This window comes from Trachurus trachurus (genome assembly GCF_905171665.1).
Source record: "Trachurus trachurus genome assembly, chromosome: 15".
Taxonomy (NCBI): Eukaryota; Metazoa; Chordata; class Actinopteri; order Carangiformes; family Carangidae; genus Trachurus; species Trachurus trachurus.
The window spans coordinates 18,300,121-18,319,165 of NC_139906.1; the positions used below are offsets into that span (position 1 = coordinate 18,300,121).

At 39.1% G+C, this 19,045-nt stretch overlaps 1 protein-coding gene across 1 annotated transcript; it reads right to left on the reverse strand.

Moving 5' to 3' along the window:
• Positions 1-7,292: 7,292 nt before the first annotated feature.
• On the reverse strand, positions 7,293-17,409 carry bmp5 (bone morphogenetic protein 5; the record flags this gene model as incomplete). Its single annotated transcript, XM_083987859.1, has 7 exons — positions 7,293-7,442; positions 7,588-7,698; positions 7,876-7,952; positions 8,825-9,022; positions 9,399-9,547; positions 14,198-14,390; positions 16,890-17,409. 7 exons carry the CDS (start codon positions 17,407-17,409, stop codon positions 7,293-7,295), a joined length of 1,398 nt encoding a protein of 465 aa, XP_083843985.1.
• Positions 17,410-19,045: the final 1,636 nt, after the last annotated feature.

Here is a 19,045-nt window from a genome sequence, read left to right on the forward strand (position 1 = left end):
TGTTTCCCCAAAGAAAAGCAACAAAGTGGGATTAATGGTTGAATTTTGAAGCCTTGAAACTTTTAAACTTGATGTTTAACCTTTTTATCAGCGTTTTTTTTTTTTTTTTTTACAAGAAACCAAATAAGTGCTTATTATTTAAAAAAGGGAATTTTATTTTGTATTTGCCTGAGAATAACTGTTCATGCATTTGATATAATTTCACGGTTTTAGTGGTTTGTTGGGCTTTAAATTATTTTCAGACGTGAGTGCACTGATCAGAATCAGAGCAATGTATATGTCAACCCTTTTAGATAAAAATGTTATGGAAACTATTCCTTACAATATCACAAAGTAAGGTTTCAATCAATGATAACTAGATCAATCACTTAACCTTAACTGGCCTTTTCACATTTCTGCTTTCAAGGAATCTCGGCAGCTACAGTTTATCTTGACAAATACCAGCTGCAGGACAGTCACTTTAAACACCCGGCCTTCAGGGGCTTTCCTGCTTTTAGGAATCAATAATGTAACACAGGTGAGTAAAAAAAAAAAAAACTTAAGAATGTAAGTAGAGGAAAATTTGACATTTTACAAAACCTAGTGCCTGGAAAGAGTTAATCTGACATTTGTGAGACAATAAAAAATGGCCGTTTTTTGGAGATATTAAAAGTTGTGGTTGTGGTTTAAAAGGGAACATTGATAGATGAAGCACCTGTAAAAACATTTTTCTGTAGAGCATACATTCATACGATATAAGAATCTCATATTGTCAGATTACTTTGCAAGTAGTTTGGTCTCCATATTACATGGCAATTTTGATGTTGTAACTCATTTTTTGGATGGAGGATTTTCAGGACTCTGTGTGTCACATGCAACACATCAAATAGTGGATTTTTGAATCACAACAGCAACGGTTTTGTGTGTTTCTAGACCTCAGAGATCACAGCCATGTTGTTTGACTTAAATCTAAAAGACTTATAAAGTGTTGCAAGATGGTTATTTAATGTAATTATGAGGCTACTAACAAATGTTAACAACTATGAGATCTCTGAAAATAGACAATGCTCTTTAGGTTTGTGAAGATTAGGCAAACAGATTTGCTTTGACAGGAAAAAGGATGTCTCTGCTCTAGCTTGTGAGCCGTCTCCTGAGAACAATATATTTTACACATGAGGATTTTGGAGACCAGGCAGATGATGAATGCTTCAAAATATTAAATAAAATCAAACAGCCACAACATGTTTCTCCACTGGAAAATGGCGCATATAAAAGAAAGGGACTATTCTCCTTTTTTTTGTACTAAGAAAGAAACAGATGTGAAAAACAGCACTTTATAGAGTACAGGTTTCGGCATGGCATGAAAGAGGTTTTAAGCTCTCAGATATATACCGAAAACAAAGTGGGAGAAAGAAAACAGGAACCAGATTAAATCAATTTTCATCCTCCATCCGTCTTCAATTTCGACATCATGGATTTAACTGAACTGTAACAACAAAAGAGTCCATGGTGCTGAGCGAATAGCACATTATCATCACCCCTGAAAGCAATAATTATGACACAGTCTTTCATACCCAGGGAAGATGGAAGAGTTTGACTGCCTGATGGTTTGTAATTGAAACTGAATCATGCCTGAAAAACAAACTTGAACACATATTAAAAACTTGCTCTTAAAGGCAAGAAAAACCAAGAGAAAAAATTTATAATACCATTTATATAAAATGACCACCATATATATATATATATATAGGCCTTTATAAAAATAGCAGCCTACCTTTCGTCAGGAAGGCCGCCCGCTCTGAGCCAACTTTCCACAGCTCTCCTCAGAGACACCATGTGTGTTAAAGATTATCCTTGCAGTAATCACACCGCAGAGCGTCCCGTGGCTTTTAGTCACAAAAGCCACTGACCTGTGAGTCGGGTTTGTGTCCACACACAGTCACATCGAGGGCTGTTGAACACTGATTTATTAAGTTCTGTTTCTCCTGCTTGATTACCCGCCTGTTCAAAATGATGAACATCATATTTAATAAGAGGTGTGATCAAAAGCACTTCAGTCCTCGCCAGTTAATGATCAATAATCACTCACCTTCATATGGTCTTTTTCTTCAAGTCAACAGCAGTTGTCACAGATATACATTCACAAGCAGACTGTTTTCTAAGCAGCTCAAAATTTATTGTGTAGATTTTTATATTGCACCGTAGAGGACTTCACGGCTGGATTACTGCTCCGGTTGGATCATAAAGCGCAGAGGTTTCCTTCAGCATAGCCGTATCCTTGGTGGGAGAAATTAAATTTCACAGCAAAATTTACAACAGCGGTATACACATGAACTGGGTTAAGTGGAGAGTGTTGACGTCTCTATTTGCTCTCCAAATTGGAAAAACAGCCTTGTTTTGTTCATGATTTTATGGTGGTGTGAGACAGGACAGATGCAGTAAACATCAGCCCTGTGCGGTCACATACATTTTGTTCATCAAAGTACAATGGCTGAGTTTACTTACACCTTTTTGAGCAGTGTACACAACACATTTTGCTACAAAACTCAGTGACAGCAGCAAACACACACAGCATGGGGCAGCAGGAGGTGTCATCCTCCTGTAGTCTCCCACCTTTCCTTTAACAATCACTGCAGTCATTGGTCAGTGAGGTGGATGATTGTCTTTCTTTAATAAGCTGCAGAGAGGTTTCTGAGTGTTAGCTCAGCTCAGCTCAGTAATACTTTCAATCTGCATTATAAACACAGCTAGATACCTTTAATTATCTCTGGGTACTACAGTGATTGTGATTAATGTAGAGTCAGTGCATTAAATCTAAAGACTTGGACAAAACCAAGCTTTTTCCGAGTGTTTTCATCTTGGAGACAACAGAGCAGCAGGTTTTAATAAAAGCATTTTTCTCTTTGCTACCTTGCTTTTGATCTTTCTTTATTACTTAGTTCATAATTGTGCCCAGATATGCCCACATTCTTCTGATGTGCCCTGTTCTGGCAGCATATTAAACATTGGTTTAAAGCTCACTGTTACAGTAAATCAACAATGAATAATACTGGATAGAGATGTCCTTGGCCTCAGAAACAGGTTAATATCCTGCGCATCTGCTTCAGTTTCATCTTTTCCTTTTATTTTATGCGCTCTTTGACATAAATTGTACAATAGATGGGCAACAGGAGGACATAACTAACCAGCACACAAAGAGCGAAGTATCATGACAGACGCTTTTATTTCTCCAGAAACAAACCCACAAAAGAATCTTAAAAGGCTCATGTCTGTTTTTTCAAGGTGTTTTTTTGGATTCTCATGGAAAATATCTTTCATAAATGCTTCATCCACTAGAGAAAGGGGAAAATGGAAAGCCCAACCAGGATTTGCTTTAAAAACAACTGTGTGTACATCCATTTTACAGCGTTATACAAAGTAAACAGAGGGTTTAGATTTATTAAATGTTAAAATAAAGACTGAAAGCATGCGATTCCAAAATATAGAAATGATTTAAATGCACAGGTGCCACCTCTAATGGTAATGGGAAGTGACAGCTGAGTTCACAAACACTCTGTTGTAACTCCCAGGACCCAAAACGCCTCTCTTCTCTGGCTCGGGAAGTGAACTTGAATATGTGAATAACAAGCAAACATAGCGGAGTTTCTGAGTTGCCCTCTGAGAGGACACATTCCTCTCTGGTCCTGCTGCAGCCTTGTCATACCAAACAACATGTAAAAATGTGACCCATATGGTCTCCCTTTTCAAGAGGGACTGATTGAGCTGTATGGAAGTCATAGCCCACCCACAGAATACAAATAAGGAGAACCATATGTGAGGAGATGAATAAGGTAAACTGCACAACATTTTTATTAGATACAATTTCACTTGCCTTGTGGATGGACTGCAAGGTGAGACTTTGAAAATAAACTCTTGGCGAGAGCAAGAAAAAGATCTCTGCTTAACAGAGGGTAAATCTATGAAACATGGAACCGCTAAAACAAACGAACAATAACTATTACATTTTGCAGTTGTAACAAACTGACCAAAATGTGATCAAAGTCAGCATCACGTCCATCAACCAACCCGCTGACATTAGAGCGGACTGCACCAGAAACTGAAGCATGTTAATGAAAAGTCAACATTTAACTAGAGGTGTGTCTTTACAGTAGCAGCTCTAATAAACTCCACCAAGAACATGAACAAATGTTTAGTTACATCGTTTATAATACAGTATGTTTGTGGAAAATACAACTTTTCTTTCACTGACTTCTCACCACATAATTTCATTTCATAAACCAATGTTCTCATTCAGAACATATGTTTAGAAAATGAATAACAAACTACTTAAAATTAACTGTAAATAAATAAAACTTAGTTTAGCTGTTTAGTTTGGTGGAGTTTATTGTCATTATGCCCCAAAAATAATATTCCCCTTCCAATGTTTCTGTTGCATGTTTCCACATAAGCCACTTATAAACTGTTGTTTACATACATCTAACATGGATAACTGGGAAATCACTGTGCTAAAATGTAGGTTGTTCTGATGTAGATGTAGAAGTTCTGCAGCCTGTATGAAACATTGTTACAGGACCTGTCTGAGTGGCCCCCAGCTCATACGTACACCTCTGCTGGTGGTCTGACAAGATCAGTGGCTCGTAACAGCAGCCCTTTGTTTTTGTTTTGCAGTATTTGTCAGTGTATTTCCTGCCACTGATGGTTTAGATTAGATTAAGAAATGACCTGAATCATCAAGCATTTGCAGACAGCCAGTCCTGCCTACTAAGAGCTAAGAGCTTCAAGATGATCTCTCCTAACTAAATATTCTGGACAAAAGAGCATGTTCCTCAGAGCCACTCACATGAACGTGCCTGTTTTCTCCATCAGGTTTAAGAGAATAAATATGTTAGAAAAAAAAAGTACTGTAATACCAGCACCTGGAAAGACATCCTGACATTATGTAAAGTGTAAAGTCTAAAGCCAAATAGTGTGTAGTGGCATATTTGGTAAACCTGAGAGGGTGATGCACGAATAATACACAAGAAGCCCTTCATGAAAAGTAAACTTCTGTGGGTTGTGACCTTTTCCAGCTTAAAGTGGCCACTGGAAGTGCTGATCTGATGAATGTCGAGGCACCTCTGACTCACTGCAGGCTGGCTTTTGACCGCGGGGGTCTCAGAGGAAAGGGGGCCGATATATTAATCTGCCCTGAGTATGGCAATTGTTACCCTTTCCTTTCATGTGGTGAGGAGGTTGCTGTCAAGAGGGCTGCGGAGTCTCGGGGTACTTAAATAGGAGCTCATTCATAGCAGCTCCAGCGTTACAGAAAAGGAAGAAATGTAGTTGAATTGGAAAGAATCCATGATATTAAACAGTAGATGGGATTGTGAAGTGCTAGGAGTAATCATGCCAGGCAACAGGCCACAGGAATGCAAATCACCCCTCAAGCCAAGAGTTAAGTTAGCAGGTGGCCTCTTCTATTCACTGAATGTCAACACTCCTTTTAGATGCAGCCCACATAACATCTGGGCAGGCCGGCCACTGCTTTTAATTAAGTGAAATACAGTCACTCAATGTTCTGCCATGTCAGAGAAAAAATGTTATAAAAGTTGGGAAGGTGGGGGGAGAAAAGTGCACAGTACATATCCTGTGTTCAGGGAAGGTCAACACAGTTGTGTAAATAAATATTAATCCTTAACCTAATCCCTACATTTCCAAGACCATTGAAAATCTGTGCGTAACCAGAGTGTTTCTCTGGAAATAGCACGTTCTCTCACACTTCTCTGGAAGTTCTGCTCAACCTGAGCGAGGAGGGAATGTAGCACGCTCGCTCCGTTACAGTTTATGGTCTCCACTTTGTTTCCAGGGTTGAATCTTAGCTCTGAGGATGTGAGCATACAGAAAGCAAGCAAGCAAGAGGTGTGACACACATATCACATAAATCATTGGGCGGATGGTTGTTTTCTCCCCCATAACCTGGAAGGGATTGGTTACAAAACAATATACCTTGCTCTGCTGGCCGCCTCGTGATAATCGCTGAGTTCGTTTTGTTTTGGAGGTCACAGCACTGCTTTATTGCTACAACTGTACCACTAGCATTACCACTCCCCGAGAGCATGTCAACAGGCTCTGTGGGTGGACCCCCGAGTTTATATCATACTTGTCAAACAGTTATAAAGCTGAGACGGTAGTCCAGTAACACACATGTGAAACATCCGCAGAGCTCCAAACAGAAATACGAAGGGACAGCTTGAATTTAAAAAAGTCTGGAGACCTTGCAGCTGGAGGACAGAGGGGGGAAAAAAGGTCCAAGATGAAATGCAGTTCCGCATATAGCTGAGAGTGATGAATGGAGCGAGAAAAGCTGTGAGGTCAAGAAAAGGCAAAGCACGAGACTGTGGTTTTCAAGTGGTACATTTATTAAAATACACAACACTCTACATTGAGATATACTTTCCCCAAACAAGAGCTAGAAATTAGTGCGGAGCGGAGATGTTCGCAGCTACGACTCAGAGGAACAGTGTTTATGGAAGAGATTAACAATAACACTGTTTTTGAAAAGAAAAAAAAGCCCTGCAAAGTGTAAAGCATTCATTCATGAACACTCGGCATAATAAGAGTTTCATTCCAGATTGACACAATTCCCATCTGAGAACACGCTTGTAAAAACAAAACAAAACACAAAGCTGACATGGAAAAGGTGAAACGGTATCAGTGCTGAAAGATGGTGACAGCTTGTAAATAGCTTTGGGCAGTTTGGTTTATATACTGTAGGAGAACCTCCACTGTTTTTATTTTTGCACTGATCAAGTCAGATCACAGCCTGTTCAATTTAATTATTAGTGTAGTAGCATTTTGTCCTTTGTGTATCAAATTCACATTTTAACTGTTTCTGTGTACAGTATCTTTGCTTCTCTGTATCTGTGTCAGTCATTTAAAATTATTAAGAAACAAACAGATTACGAAATTAGCATTGAAGGAAAAAAGCACACACACATATTATATTAGAAAATGGAAAAACAAGCAGGAGGGGATGTAACCTTATGTATCATGATGACTCCAGTGAATAATTTACTCATAAAAGTTATACAGGCGTAACTAAGAGGGAGTATATGCCAACGGACACAAAAGATATGAGATAACTGGCATAAAGTAAAATCATTTTGTCCTAATCATTTAAATATCACAATATTCAGTGCTATTTTTAAAAAAAGAAAATAAATTAGGTAATAAAACTTTATATACATAATACTGTACATCACATCACACCTGCAGCAGATGTGTTTTCCAGCGATTCCCATAGCAGATAGCATAAATTAAAGTTAGCCCAGCCACTAATGGCAACCACAAGACCTAACTACCATATTCCTGTATTTCTTGAGGATAACGTTTGAGCTGTCATCAAAGTAAAGTACTGATATTGCGTTGAGCTTGGTTGGGGCACAGCATGGCTTTGGCACATTGTCAGGAAACATTAAATGGACCTATAAGTGAAAGCATGAGGTAGGTTTAAAAGAGGTGCGACTGCAGCAAGTTGCAAATGAATCATAACTGCTAAGAACATTATGGAGGTTGAAAACATGGCTTTATTGTAGGAGACATGTGCAATAGACTCTAAAGGATACTCACCAGGGTTTGCACAATTGCATGATTTGTTGCGTTCATGTGCGCGTTGAGTGGAAACGAGCATTCACCATCACAGTAAAAAGCAGCATAGCCCTCAGGTGCAATGATCCAATCCTAGACAGACAAAAAAAAAAGAGGACAATCTGTTTTTCTTTATTTGTGACACATTTATATGTTTTCTCAGTGTGACCATATAATCTAAATTTAACAAGTGTGTCATTCTTTGCGTTATTGCCATGTGGTAGTTCTATCACTGCTTTGTGCAAAAGAAGTGAAATCACTTCGCCTTACCTGCCAACCCAAATCTCGAAAGCTGACATAGAGTTCATGTTTCTTACAGGCTTGCTTCTGTTCACTGGTGTTATAATCTGAAAATTAAGATAAGTGATTATGACAGATAATAACATCTCCTTATATCCTGCTGTTCCTGCTTATTATGGGAAGATTAAATACAGCATACACTGTAGATGTCTGTAAAACTCATTAACGAATGCACTAAAACCATACACGCCACTGTGTCTGTACATTAATACGATGTTCGGAAATATTTCCAATAAATCTTAATTTATTAACAAACAGTAAATGTTGCACAGAATTTATAGCCTGTAGAGTCACAGATATGGAGAAGCTGTGACTGTAGAGCTGCAGAGAATCATTAATTAATGAAGATGACAGTAACTCATCCATCGATGTGCTGGATTATTAATTATTCCTGATTAATCATTAATGACATGTACAGCCCAGTACCTTACAGACTAATCCACAAGCCATTCCACCTCTCAGTCTCTCTGTCTAGTATTGTAACAGCAGTGTCACTTTGGTTGAGAAGAGAGAAGAGCTGACCTGGGATCTGAATTGAATCCTGAATAAAAACCTTGTTTGTTTCCAAATTGAAAATTAGTTGTTTCACACAGGGACATTTACAGTTAAAGAAACAGTTTTGGAGGAATAAACAAAAGAACATTTTGTAGAAGGAAGCTTTTACAATATTGAAAGTTCATTCCACCTCAAACTCATGGCAGATAGCCCATCACTGTGAGCATATGAGCAAAATATTATTTCCAATTTTATGGCAATCTGGCCGGTAATTGTGGAGATACCTCGCTGCAGACGGTTACAGTGGTTTGTCTGACAAACGCATCCACAGTCTGATGCTTGTCGTTAAAATGTAATCAAATCTAGAGATTTTATGTAAAAGAAATTATAGAAAAAATCTACCACGTCGTAAAAGAGCACATACCTCCACTTTTTGGCGCCCTGGATGATTCTTGCTGATTAGTGGATTTATTGCGATTGTGGTTCTTTTTCTTCCCACCAGCGGCTCTGACAGAGCGAAGTAACACCCCGCTGGCCTTGAAGAAAGCAACCAGGAAGGGCTGCTTGGACTGGGGCCCGTTCCTCCCAATGATTCCAGCAGATTTTATGTTGATGCTTCGTCCTTTTAAAAATCAGCAGGTAAATAAAACGTTCAAAACAAAACAGAGGAAAAAACGGTTACTTTATTATTTTATGATGCTTTCAAGGTAAAGCTGAAGTCCAGAATCACTAAAAATACAAAGACTGGATCAGCCCATTAATCTTAGTGGTGGATTTATGGTTATTTATTGCTGATAAATAATCACCAAAGTCAGATGCACAAGTCAGATTCGCTCTGAAGTCAATGAAAATACTGGTTCTTAATCAAACACAGACATTATGAATGGTTTCAAAAGATGAACTTCCTGACCCCTTTTTTGGATTCCAACAGTCTTAAATAAATCTGGTGATGTTACAAGGGAAGGAACAAATAGAAATAAAATCTGATCTTCACTTGCCATCTACAGTCTCCACACAGAGCTGCAGGCCCAGGTTCTGCTGTGGGTTCATTACCCAGTGGTTACTGGTGGCCGTGATGTCAAACACCAGCCAGCCTCCATCGGACGCCTGGACCTTTTTGGAGTCGAGTAAGAACGTCTCTGCATCTCTGAAGGTAGAAGAACACAACGGGGGGAAAAAACAACAAACATATGTATTAAATAAACTGCAGTTCAAATGATGCACACATTATCAATGATAGCTGCAGCTGCTATTACACAATAAAAACCATACAGTGTACCTTCTGATTATGTAGAAAAAATTCACAATCCAGTGTACGTACAGTGCATTGATTTTCAAGATTGTTACTTCTGCATTTCAGACCAAACAAATGATGAAATGAATGGCCACTTAACGGCTGCATCATAAACAAATTACAAAACCTCTGCCACAGTTTTTTTAAATGGAAATGGCCTGTGCACCTTATTGCTTCATACTGTAGCTTTAATATGACATAAAACAGAAACCATGTGCATCTTAACCACTTAGACAAGAGGAGATAAAGGAGGTATCACTGATTGAACACAAATGGATGCCTCAGCCCACGCTGTGCAGCAGAAGCCAGAATCTGAATGGCTTTTATTAGTTTCTTCATCTCTTTATCATTTTGAAACCAAACATTATTCTCCAAAAAGCCGCTCACTGTTGAAACCTGGTGATTTGGTGCGTAAGAGTAACTTGGTGATGTTTTGTGTGTCAGCTTTGTAGTCGAGATAAAAAGAAAAAAAGCTGCCAAAGACGCTGTGACTATATAATAAACTGCAGAGCTGTTGTGGCAGAGCGTGGGCAGAAATCTCAGCTATTTGATGAGTAAAACCTTTTTCAGGAGGTATGAATCCTGCATATCAGCCCTTGTGTGTATTTTTAACATGACTCTGACATAAGGCATCAATCAAACCCTAAGTTGAAAAAGTCCCCGCTGCGCAATTTGCATTGGAATACTTTCAAGCAGCAGATCGGATAAGGCCTGTTCAGTTTTTGTGGTTACATGGTGCTGGTTGGAGAGAACCAAGATTTTCCATGTGGCCTCGAGAGTTCAGGAACTATTCATGTGTTTATTACAGGTGTAATAAAACTCAACCACACAAGGTTAATCCTTATGAGTGACTTCCTGCTGAACTTCCTCTTTGAAATGTACAGCATTAAGGCTACATCCTGTGATAATTTAGTTTCTGTAGGTAAGAATTTGCAACTCTCACCGCCCCGTCCAAGAGGGAAAATGTTTTTCCCGCCCTTTAATCTGTGATTACTGGATGTACTGTCCCACTGAAAGCAAGTTTAACTGAGTGGAAACCAGGGATAGAGGAACTCAGTCTGTTTAGACTTTTTTCAAGTCTGTTTCATATGTCATCAGTCTCCAATAGCAATATGAAGAAGGTCAGGGTTGGTGCGCTGTCATTTTTTAAAGTGCCCTAAAGTGTAGGTTTCAAATCCATCTAAGAATTGCTTCTGTACGTGCTTTAGATGAGAGGAAATGCATTCAACATCTTGGTTGGACCTCAGTGATACTGTAAACACAGTGAGAAACAGTGAACGTAAACATAAGTTTGTTTAGAAAGAACATCATCTCCAGCTCAGCATCACACCACTGAGTAAGATGTGCTGCACTTTTTAAAACCCAGATTGACACTTTTACTTTAATCATAATCGAATGACTTTGTTTTTTCTTTTTTCTTTTTTCTTTTTTTTTTTTTACAATTGCTTTGGTGCATTTCTCAGATCAGAATTAAAAAAAAAAAAAAAAAAAGTTCAACCTCCACAACATTTAGTCATTTGTGCACATCATAGTAGCGATTTTCATTCCTTTGAACAAATTGCAAATGCTTTTGGACATGTCAGTTGCAGTTGATCATCAGTTTCTTTCATACAATTCTCTGCTGTTTTATAACATTATCATTTGCTTATGTCATGTCAGTCAAAATGAACTACTGTATACAGTGCTTACAAATGTTGAATAGTCATTCCCTATAAAACTAATAGTCCTCATTTCATTGCTTGAGTCACTACATACAAATTGTTGAGCAAGTTGTCAAAATCTGTCAAGCAAATTTTAAATGTTGAGAGAACCACTGTAAATTCAATTACTCAAACATTTCGTAGGGAGAACAGGTATGTACTGTATAGTATTGGACAGTAATTCATCACTAAACAATCTGCACTACAAAAACTGTCATTGTGTCATACATTAAGCTTACAGTGAGACAGAACCTTTTACATTTTACATTTAGACTTACAGCTTTACTACAGTATAGATTTACTGTATTGTACTGTATTACAGCAACCTGCTTACAGTAAAGATTTGCCATATTTACAGTATGGTACTGCAGCATTTTACAAGTAGGAAGCACTGATATTGTACACAACTACAGTAATATCGGTTAATGCAGTATATCTCATGTGTACTATACATTACTGTAATTTTACTCTGCACCACATAGGATTGCAAGACAACCTTGCATAGGTGGAAGAGGCCCTTTTTACTCTGCAACAAGAAGAAGCCTTTGTGAAATGGTGATTGCAAACAATGACATAAGGTTGAGAAAGATACAAAGCGAGGATGACAATATCTTTGGGAATATTGAATCCATTTCAATCATTACAAACATATTTGATGTAGATGAAAATATGTGGCCGGACAGACAGGAACGTCTGGATGTGCAGGAATGATTTACAGTACTACTTAGGTTCAGTTACATTATGTACTGCTATATTGTTTACAGTTGTGCACAGCTCTACCCAAAGGGTGTTTCTTGTGTTTGTTGTAACATGACTGTAGTGTATTTTTCTTTTGCATAAGGCTGTGAACAAATTCAATTGCAAAGAGCATATGCAGTAAAAATGTGAAACATACGTATCAGTTACTCCACTAGTAATGTGTAACTTTACTGAAGTTTTCACATGGCTGTACACGTAGTGTATAGTGCTGTCTTTAGTATTTTTAGGAAGTGTCACCAAGACCTGACATTTTTGCATTGGAAAACACTTAGAGAATAAACTGTCATAATGAAAACATGACTATCTTGTTCGTAAACAATGGTGTGAAGACTTCTCATTTTGATGACACTGACAGTTTCATTGACATGAATACTTTGCTTTTGAGGGAAGAACTATCCATTTTGAGCAAGTGATGCACTTTTGCAGGTTATACACTAGGTTTTGCAGTTTGTACTAATTGTTTTGAGAAATGCACCAACTGTTGTGTAAATGTTAATAGTGATGTGAGAAATGTACCAAAGTTACTGAGAAAAACTGGAAGAATTGAGATGAAGAAAGAGAAAGAAAGAGAACTGATGATGATATTTGCTAAAGAACTCATAACTCATAACCCTGATCTTGAGTGTTGAGGGGATGTTGTAGAAATAAGTGACTAAAAGCTCCTGGCTGTGACTTGAGGATTAACGTTAAGGAATAAACATAAAAAGAATATATATATAAAGCTGTGCAGGGCAATCTACCTTTTTGAATAAAAGAATGATAGATAGATAGATAGATAGATAGATAGATAGATAGATAGATAGATAGATAGATAGATAGATAGATAGATAGATAGATAGATAGATAGATAGATAGATAGATAGATAGATAGATAGATAGATAGATAGATAGATAGATAGATAGATAGATAGATAGATCTGTTATATCTGATAGAGCTGTTTAGTTGAGAATAATCACATTCTTCAATATTGATTCTAAGGTTTCTAACTAAACTAAAAACATACAACTCCTCATAAAAACGCGTGTGAAAACTCAAACTGAGCAGTCTTCCCCTTTAAGATGGTAGAGTCCATTGACTTGGACCTTTTCAAAGCCCAGGAGGGTCATATCTCCACTTCAATCACCCACACACATTTTTGGCAAGCAAATGTGGGCCCACTTTTAAGTACACCCTTGTGTATTCAGCTATGTCATGGTTTAAACTTCCGGGATATTGTTAAGACAGGCAGGTGGTGGGCATAACAGTGATCATGGGAGCACCCGAGGGAGCCCCCCACCTCCCTAATATGGGCCCTCAAGGTTTCATCTGGGACGCGGCCAGTTTGGCAGGCAACACAAGACGAGTGATAACTGATGGACCTTCTGAGCTTCATAAGTGGCCAACTTGCTAATGGAGCTCTCTTTATCCGAGGACTATATTTGTAGGGCAGACATGGTGCGAATGAAGGAGAGCAGAGTTGGAGATAGAAGGAGGTTCTGTGTGAGTGGAAAGTTTCAGCCGTGCAAGACAATAGCTGCGGGACTATTTGCTTTTTTTTTTAAACTGTGAAATAAGATTAGTGCAGAGGATCAAAGCAGAGCTGAAGTAACAGCTATTTCTGTTTTCTTTCCAACAATTTGCAGTTTGTAAAGAAGACAATGTTTGTTGTGTGCCGTGTGCTTTGTGTTTCACAGCATTTCATATAACTCAGAACAGGCTTGATGCAAGTCCTCCTGCCCTGTATTATCATCAACATTATTAGTACGATTACTATTAGTATTGTGAAATGTTTGTTACCTCTGGGATTGACTGAGCATCTATTTACGCCTGACATACATAAAACATATAAAGTTCTATTAGTTATTGGTGCAAGAAGCATTGAGATGTTTCAGTTTAATTCATACATTAGCAGCAAAATATATTTCAATCATCAAAAGTAGAAATATTCATGACTCCTGTCAGAGTGTTATATTATATTATTAGACTATATTTACAATGCACAACTGAAAAAGCAACATATTGATGTTTTAAGGAAGAGCAATTTTGTAATGATTTGGTACTTACTTGTTTTGATATTCCTTGATGACTTGATAAATGGAAACCTTCAGAGTTATATTGTCATAGCGGGCATGACTGCGGTCCTTATAGATCCGAAACTCCGCAGCCGTCACCGCCTCTCCATCTGGGATCTGAGTCAGATCAAAACGGAACTCCTTGTAGTGTCTTCGTTGGTGGGAAAAATCTTTATCTTTCTCCACTGGGAAAGAAAAATATTTTATGATGAATTTCATTTTTTACTGGCAGCAGAGCTTGTGCTGATCAAAATATATGGCTTCACCTCCTGAACCGCTACGTGAGTTGCTCAAAAGAGAAAATATGCCAGCATTAACGCACAGAAAAAGGGTAATTTATTACATCTTCTTTTACATTCCAGGTCCAATCCAAACATTTTGACTACCAACAAAAGCACTTTCCAGTTCATTAAATCAGTCAACTGAATACAGGTAGCAGTTCCCAGACAGGCGCTCTACTGTGTGCCTTAACTGCATTCTCTGGCCATGATGAATGGGCTGTCAGTTAAGAAAAACAGGCTGATTTCAATTAAAAACACTTTGGTCTGATCCTCAAGTGAGAGAAAAGACCAGACAGGATTCTTCAACATCATGGGAGCGTCTACTCTGACCTCATTTCTGACCTTTTACTGACCTCCTGTAGTTTTCATACAATGTGTTAAGAGTCTTTCATGACCCTTGACCCTTAAAACTAAATATTTCTAACATAATGAATGAGGTGGGATGTCTGTTAAGGCCTGTAGTTGTGGAAATATTTACAAACTCATATTCTGTTACATGGGAATAAATAAAAGACATGTAGGCTACTGCTTTATTTTTCAAAATAAAGTTCCTGAGTAAAAAAAAAAAGAAGACTTTTATAACTCAGCCTCAGTCACTCAATATCCTCACCTGTCAACTTTCAATAGTTTGATGCTATAAACGCTGACTGCTAACTGTCTCACACCCCTGCTGTTTAACAGAGAGGGGGCATGTGGCTCAGCTCAGTGGATATTCTGCCATCCGTAGTGATATCATGCAGTGCATTTCCCTGGTATTTTATCGGGAGAACGCCTGTGGTTACTTAGCACAAAGAGGTCAGAGGTCAGGTCTGACTTTTACCCACTGAGCGTGTTCCATTATTTTAGCCACAGGCAGTAATCTGAAGCAGAAGTGCCACTGAGAGCATGGAGCATTTTACTTTCAAATGGCTAAAAATTAAACAATAATGGCCTCATTCTCCGGTAAAGGTAAGCTGTGTGCATTCTGGATGTGTCCATCTTAACTGGATTCAGCTTCTACCACGAGTTTCCATATTTTGTCTATAGAATTAATAAATGACCTGTGTATGTGTTACATTGTCACATCTTTACCCCTCTTGCATACATATAGCTGCCTCCTATTCATACTTACAGTAGGCACGCTGCACAGCGGGAGATCCCACATAGATGTTTCTAAAAGAGCTGAGGTCAGTAGCTATATTTGAACATACTGTAATAAAGACAGAGCCCTATTGAACACTTCACTGACAGTCCCCAGAACGACAGCAGAGCTTTCAGGGCTGACAGTGTACATGCCCTGGTATAGTGGTAAGTGGAAACAGATGGGCTCAAGCCAAGGTGAGGGAATATACTCCCAAGAAACTCTATAGAAATCCACTTATACATGTGTTTCTGTATTTAAGAAAATAAAATCCTCAACACTGCAGCGCAGACACGGCATAAAGTTTGATTAATTTCATCATTAATTTACAATTCTGCAATGTTGCATTGTGTTTCATTTTTAAAGGTAGTTCATGTGTAGTGTGTTTAATATTTGAATCATCACTAGAGAAAATGAAATACTACACCAAACACAGATATGAGGAATGAGGCTCCTGGTTTCTCTTAGTGAGAGAGCTTCAAGAACTACAGCCATCAGTCAATATCACTCCCCTTTTAACAACAGGAAATAATTTAGACCAATTTTCTCAAGGTCAGACAGTCATCTGATAAGTTACTCTGAACTGCAGGGTTAAAGGTCACGGCTACTGAACAAACACAATCATTATACATCAGCTACTTTTTTTCCCTGTTAAATAGAAAGCAGCACAAACGGATAAGGTCCAAAAAATGTTGGAGCTTCATTGTGTTTAAATAGAAAAAATATTTCAAACAAGGCAAAAGCAACTGAGGCCAAATAATGACTGAAATCTGAAAATTAATGAATGACACCTATTCATTTAAATGTTGAAATTCAAACTAAATACATAAAGAATGAATGAATGAATGAATATGTCATTCATTCAAAAATGAATGAATGAAAGTCAAAAGGTGGAAAAACTTGCTCACACAATTTGGATGCTCACAACATTTTTAGAGAGTAATACTTTTTGATTATTTAAATAAAATCTACATTTATTTTGACGGTAATAAACTCCACGTGCTGATGTATCCATAATACAACAAGGAGGCCAATAGGCTACCGTGTTAATTTATGTATACCGGCCTAACTCCCGTCTATGTCCTTATATCCCCTTATCCTCAGAAATTGGAGTCCATATAAAGGGATAAAAAATGATTTGGAGAAGGATTTTGTGTCTTGAGGTTGTTAAATTTGTCTCCATTTGAAATATTAATAAAACCAATTACCTGTCTGTACTTTCAGTGTATGAATTAGGATTTAATAAAAGCAGTTGATGAAGAGAACATTTTAACTCCACTCACCTAAATTGACAAAACTCATCACCATGTCAGCGTCATTGAGAAAGTTGGTGTCGTGCGCTGTGGTGAGTGCGGGGCTGTGGCCTAACAGCGGGGCCGCTCGGTAAGGCTGTGCCACACGGCTGTAGCCGGCATGCTGGGGGCTGTAGTAACCCTTCCTGGAGTGCCCTTGAGCCTTGGCACTGAAGCTCTTCCCTGCGCCCTGCTCCACCGCAGCCGCCGCCGCTGCAGCCGCCGCCTCCTCCTCCTCCTCCACGGCCATCGCGTTGTACAGGTCGAGCATGAAGAGCGGCGCGGAGGACGCCTGCTTCCCGGGAGAGAAGGGCCTCGGACGGTGAGGCAAGCCCAGGATGGAGAGGATCTCTCTCTGGATCTCCCTGCGCTCGTGATTGCGCAACCTCCTGTAAATAAAACTGGAGTGCACATGGTTGTCACTTAACCCGCAATGAGCGCACGACAGAAAACTCAAACAGCTCCACGCCAGTCCGAGCACGGCACGGTTCAAAGGTGTAAGCGCTGTCATCTTGACAAATAGCTCACTCTGGGAGGTGAAGTTGAACTACATCGCACTCTGCGAGAAGAATAAAGCAATTTATATCTCTGCCAATACGGAATCATAGACTCTCCATATCAGCCAGAGGCACCACGACCTTCACGGTGGTAAATGGGAGAACTTTGTTTTCTCTACAGATGGAGGTATCAGTTTGCAGAAAAGTCGCCGCAGTACTTCCCTGTGCGTAAAGCTCCTCCGGCACTATTTACTCCTCCAGGGTCCATCCAAAGACTGTGCCACACCAAGTATTTATGGAGCTGTGACCCCCGTCCCTCACCTTACTCTTCTGTGATGAAAAAACAAGTAGGTACGCCCATAACGTCGAGGGATAACCCGGAGTTTCCAATGGATGAAAAGTGTTGAACAGTGTCAGAGAAGCTCTCGACTCATGGCCCGGCTCGCATTTTTCTTTCTCTCTTCTTCTTCTCCTTTTTTTTTTTTTTTTAAACCCAGTGAGAGTGGAGCCTACTAGGGCTAGTTGCCCTCTGAGTCCATCCCACTCAACTTTTCTTTTTAGTGCGTTTGTGTGTGTTTTTGCATCCACCTCTAGCGGCCGCAATAAAACTTCAGCCCCGGTCCCATGATCAATGTGGCGGCTCTGGAGTGTAAAAGGAGACACTTGAAATCCGAGAGGCCGTCTTAACGAGTGAGAGAAGAATGACAGAGCCTTTTAATCACCTCAACTTATTGAAGTCTGCTGTGTTTATGGGGAAAGAGCTCCGCTGCGTTCAGGGAACAACAACAAGGACCCTGTGTTCATATGCTGCACAGGGCTCCACTGGGGTGCTGCAAAATATATTTTTTTTTATTAATTTACACCAACAAATAAGTGGTTCTGTTTACACTGTAAAATCCCATCAGAGAAGAGAGGAGATTAAAAAAAGATAAAACCCCAGATAGATAAGGATGGTTGTCAAATCAATAGACCCACTACAGGTCTCTTAATCCAATAACAATTTCCATCTTCATAATTACATAAACTCCCAGAAGACCAAAGAACTTACTTTGAGCACAGAAAAGTTAATTTAAGGCAAATAGGTTTGACGTAGAGAGCTCCATTCTCAGAGGAACCTGAAGTAAACAGTGTGTTCAAGTGCACTGGGATAATTAAAATCATAAATAATCAGAGGTTTCCATGTGATGGGTGGCTGCTGTCCAAAGTGGAAAAATGAAGCTCCCACAAAGGTAAATTGACTCCAGGACATGTTGTGTGACCACATGGCGCCATCTAGTGCACAAACACTTAATTGAAGTCTCTCTCTAAAAGACACACACACACACACACACACACACACACACACTCACACACTCACACACACACACACACACACACACACACACACACACACACACACACACACACACACACACACCGCCCACACAAACTTTCTGTAGTGGTATCCAAGTTTCCTAATGCGCTGTCCTTAGTGGAAGACCCAGGTGATGATCTCTCTCTCTCTCTCTCTCTCTCCTTTTTGTTCCACAGCCACCACACTCATACACAAACACAAAACCACCACACCCCATAATTTCCAAGAGAGAGTTGAAACTGATGATGTGACAGTCTTGAAATAAAGCAGAAGCTTAAAACCGAAAGCAGAGGACA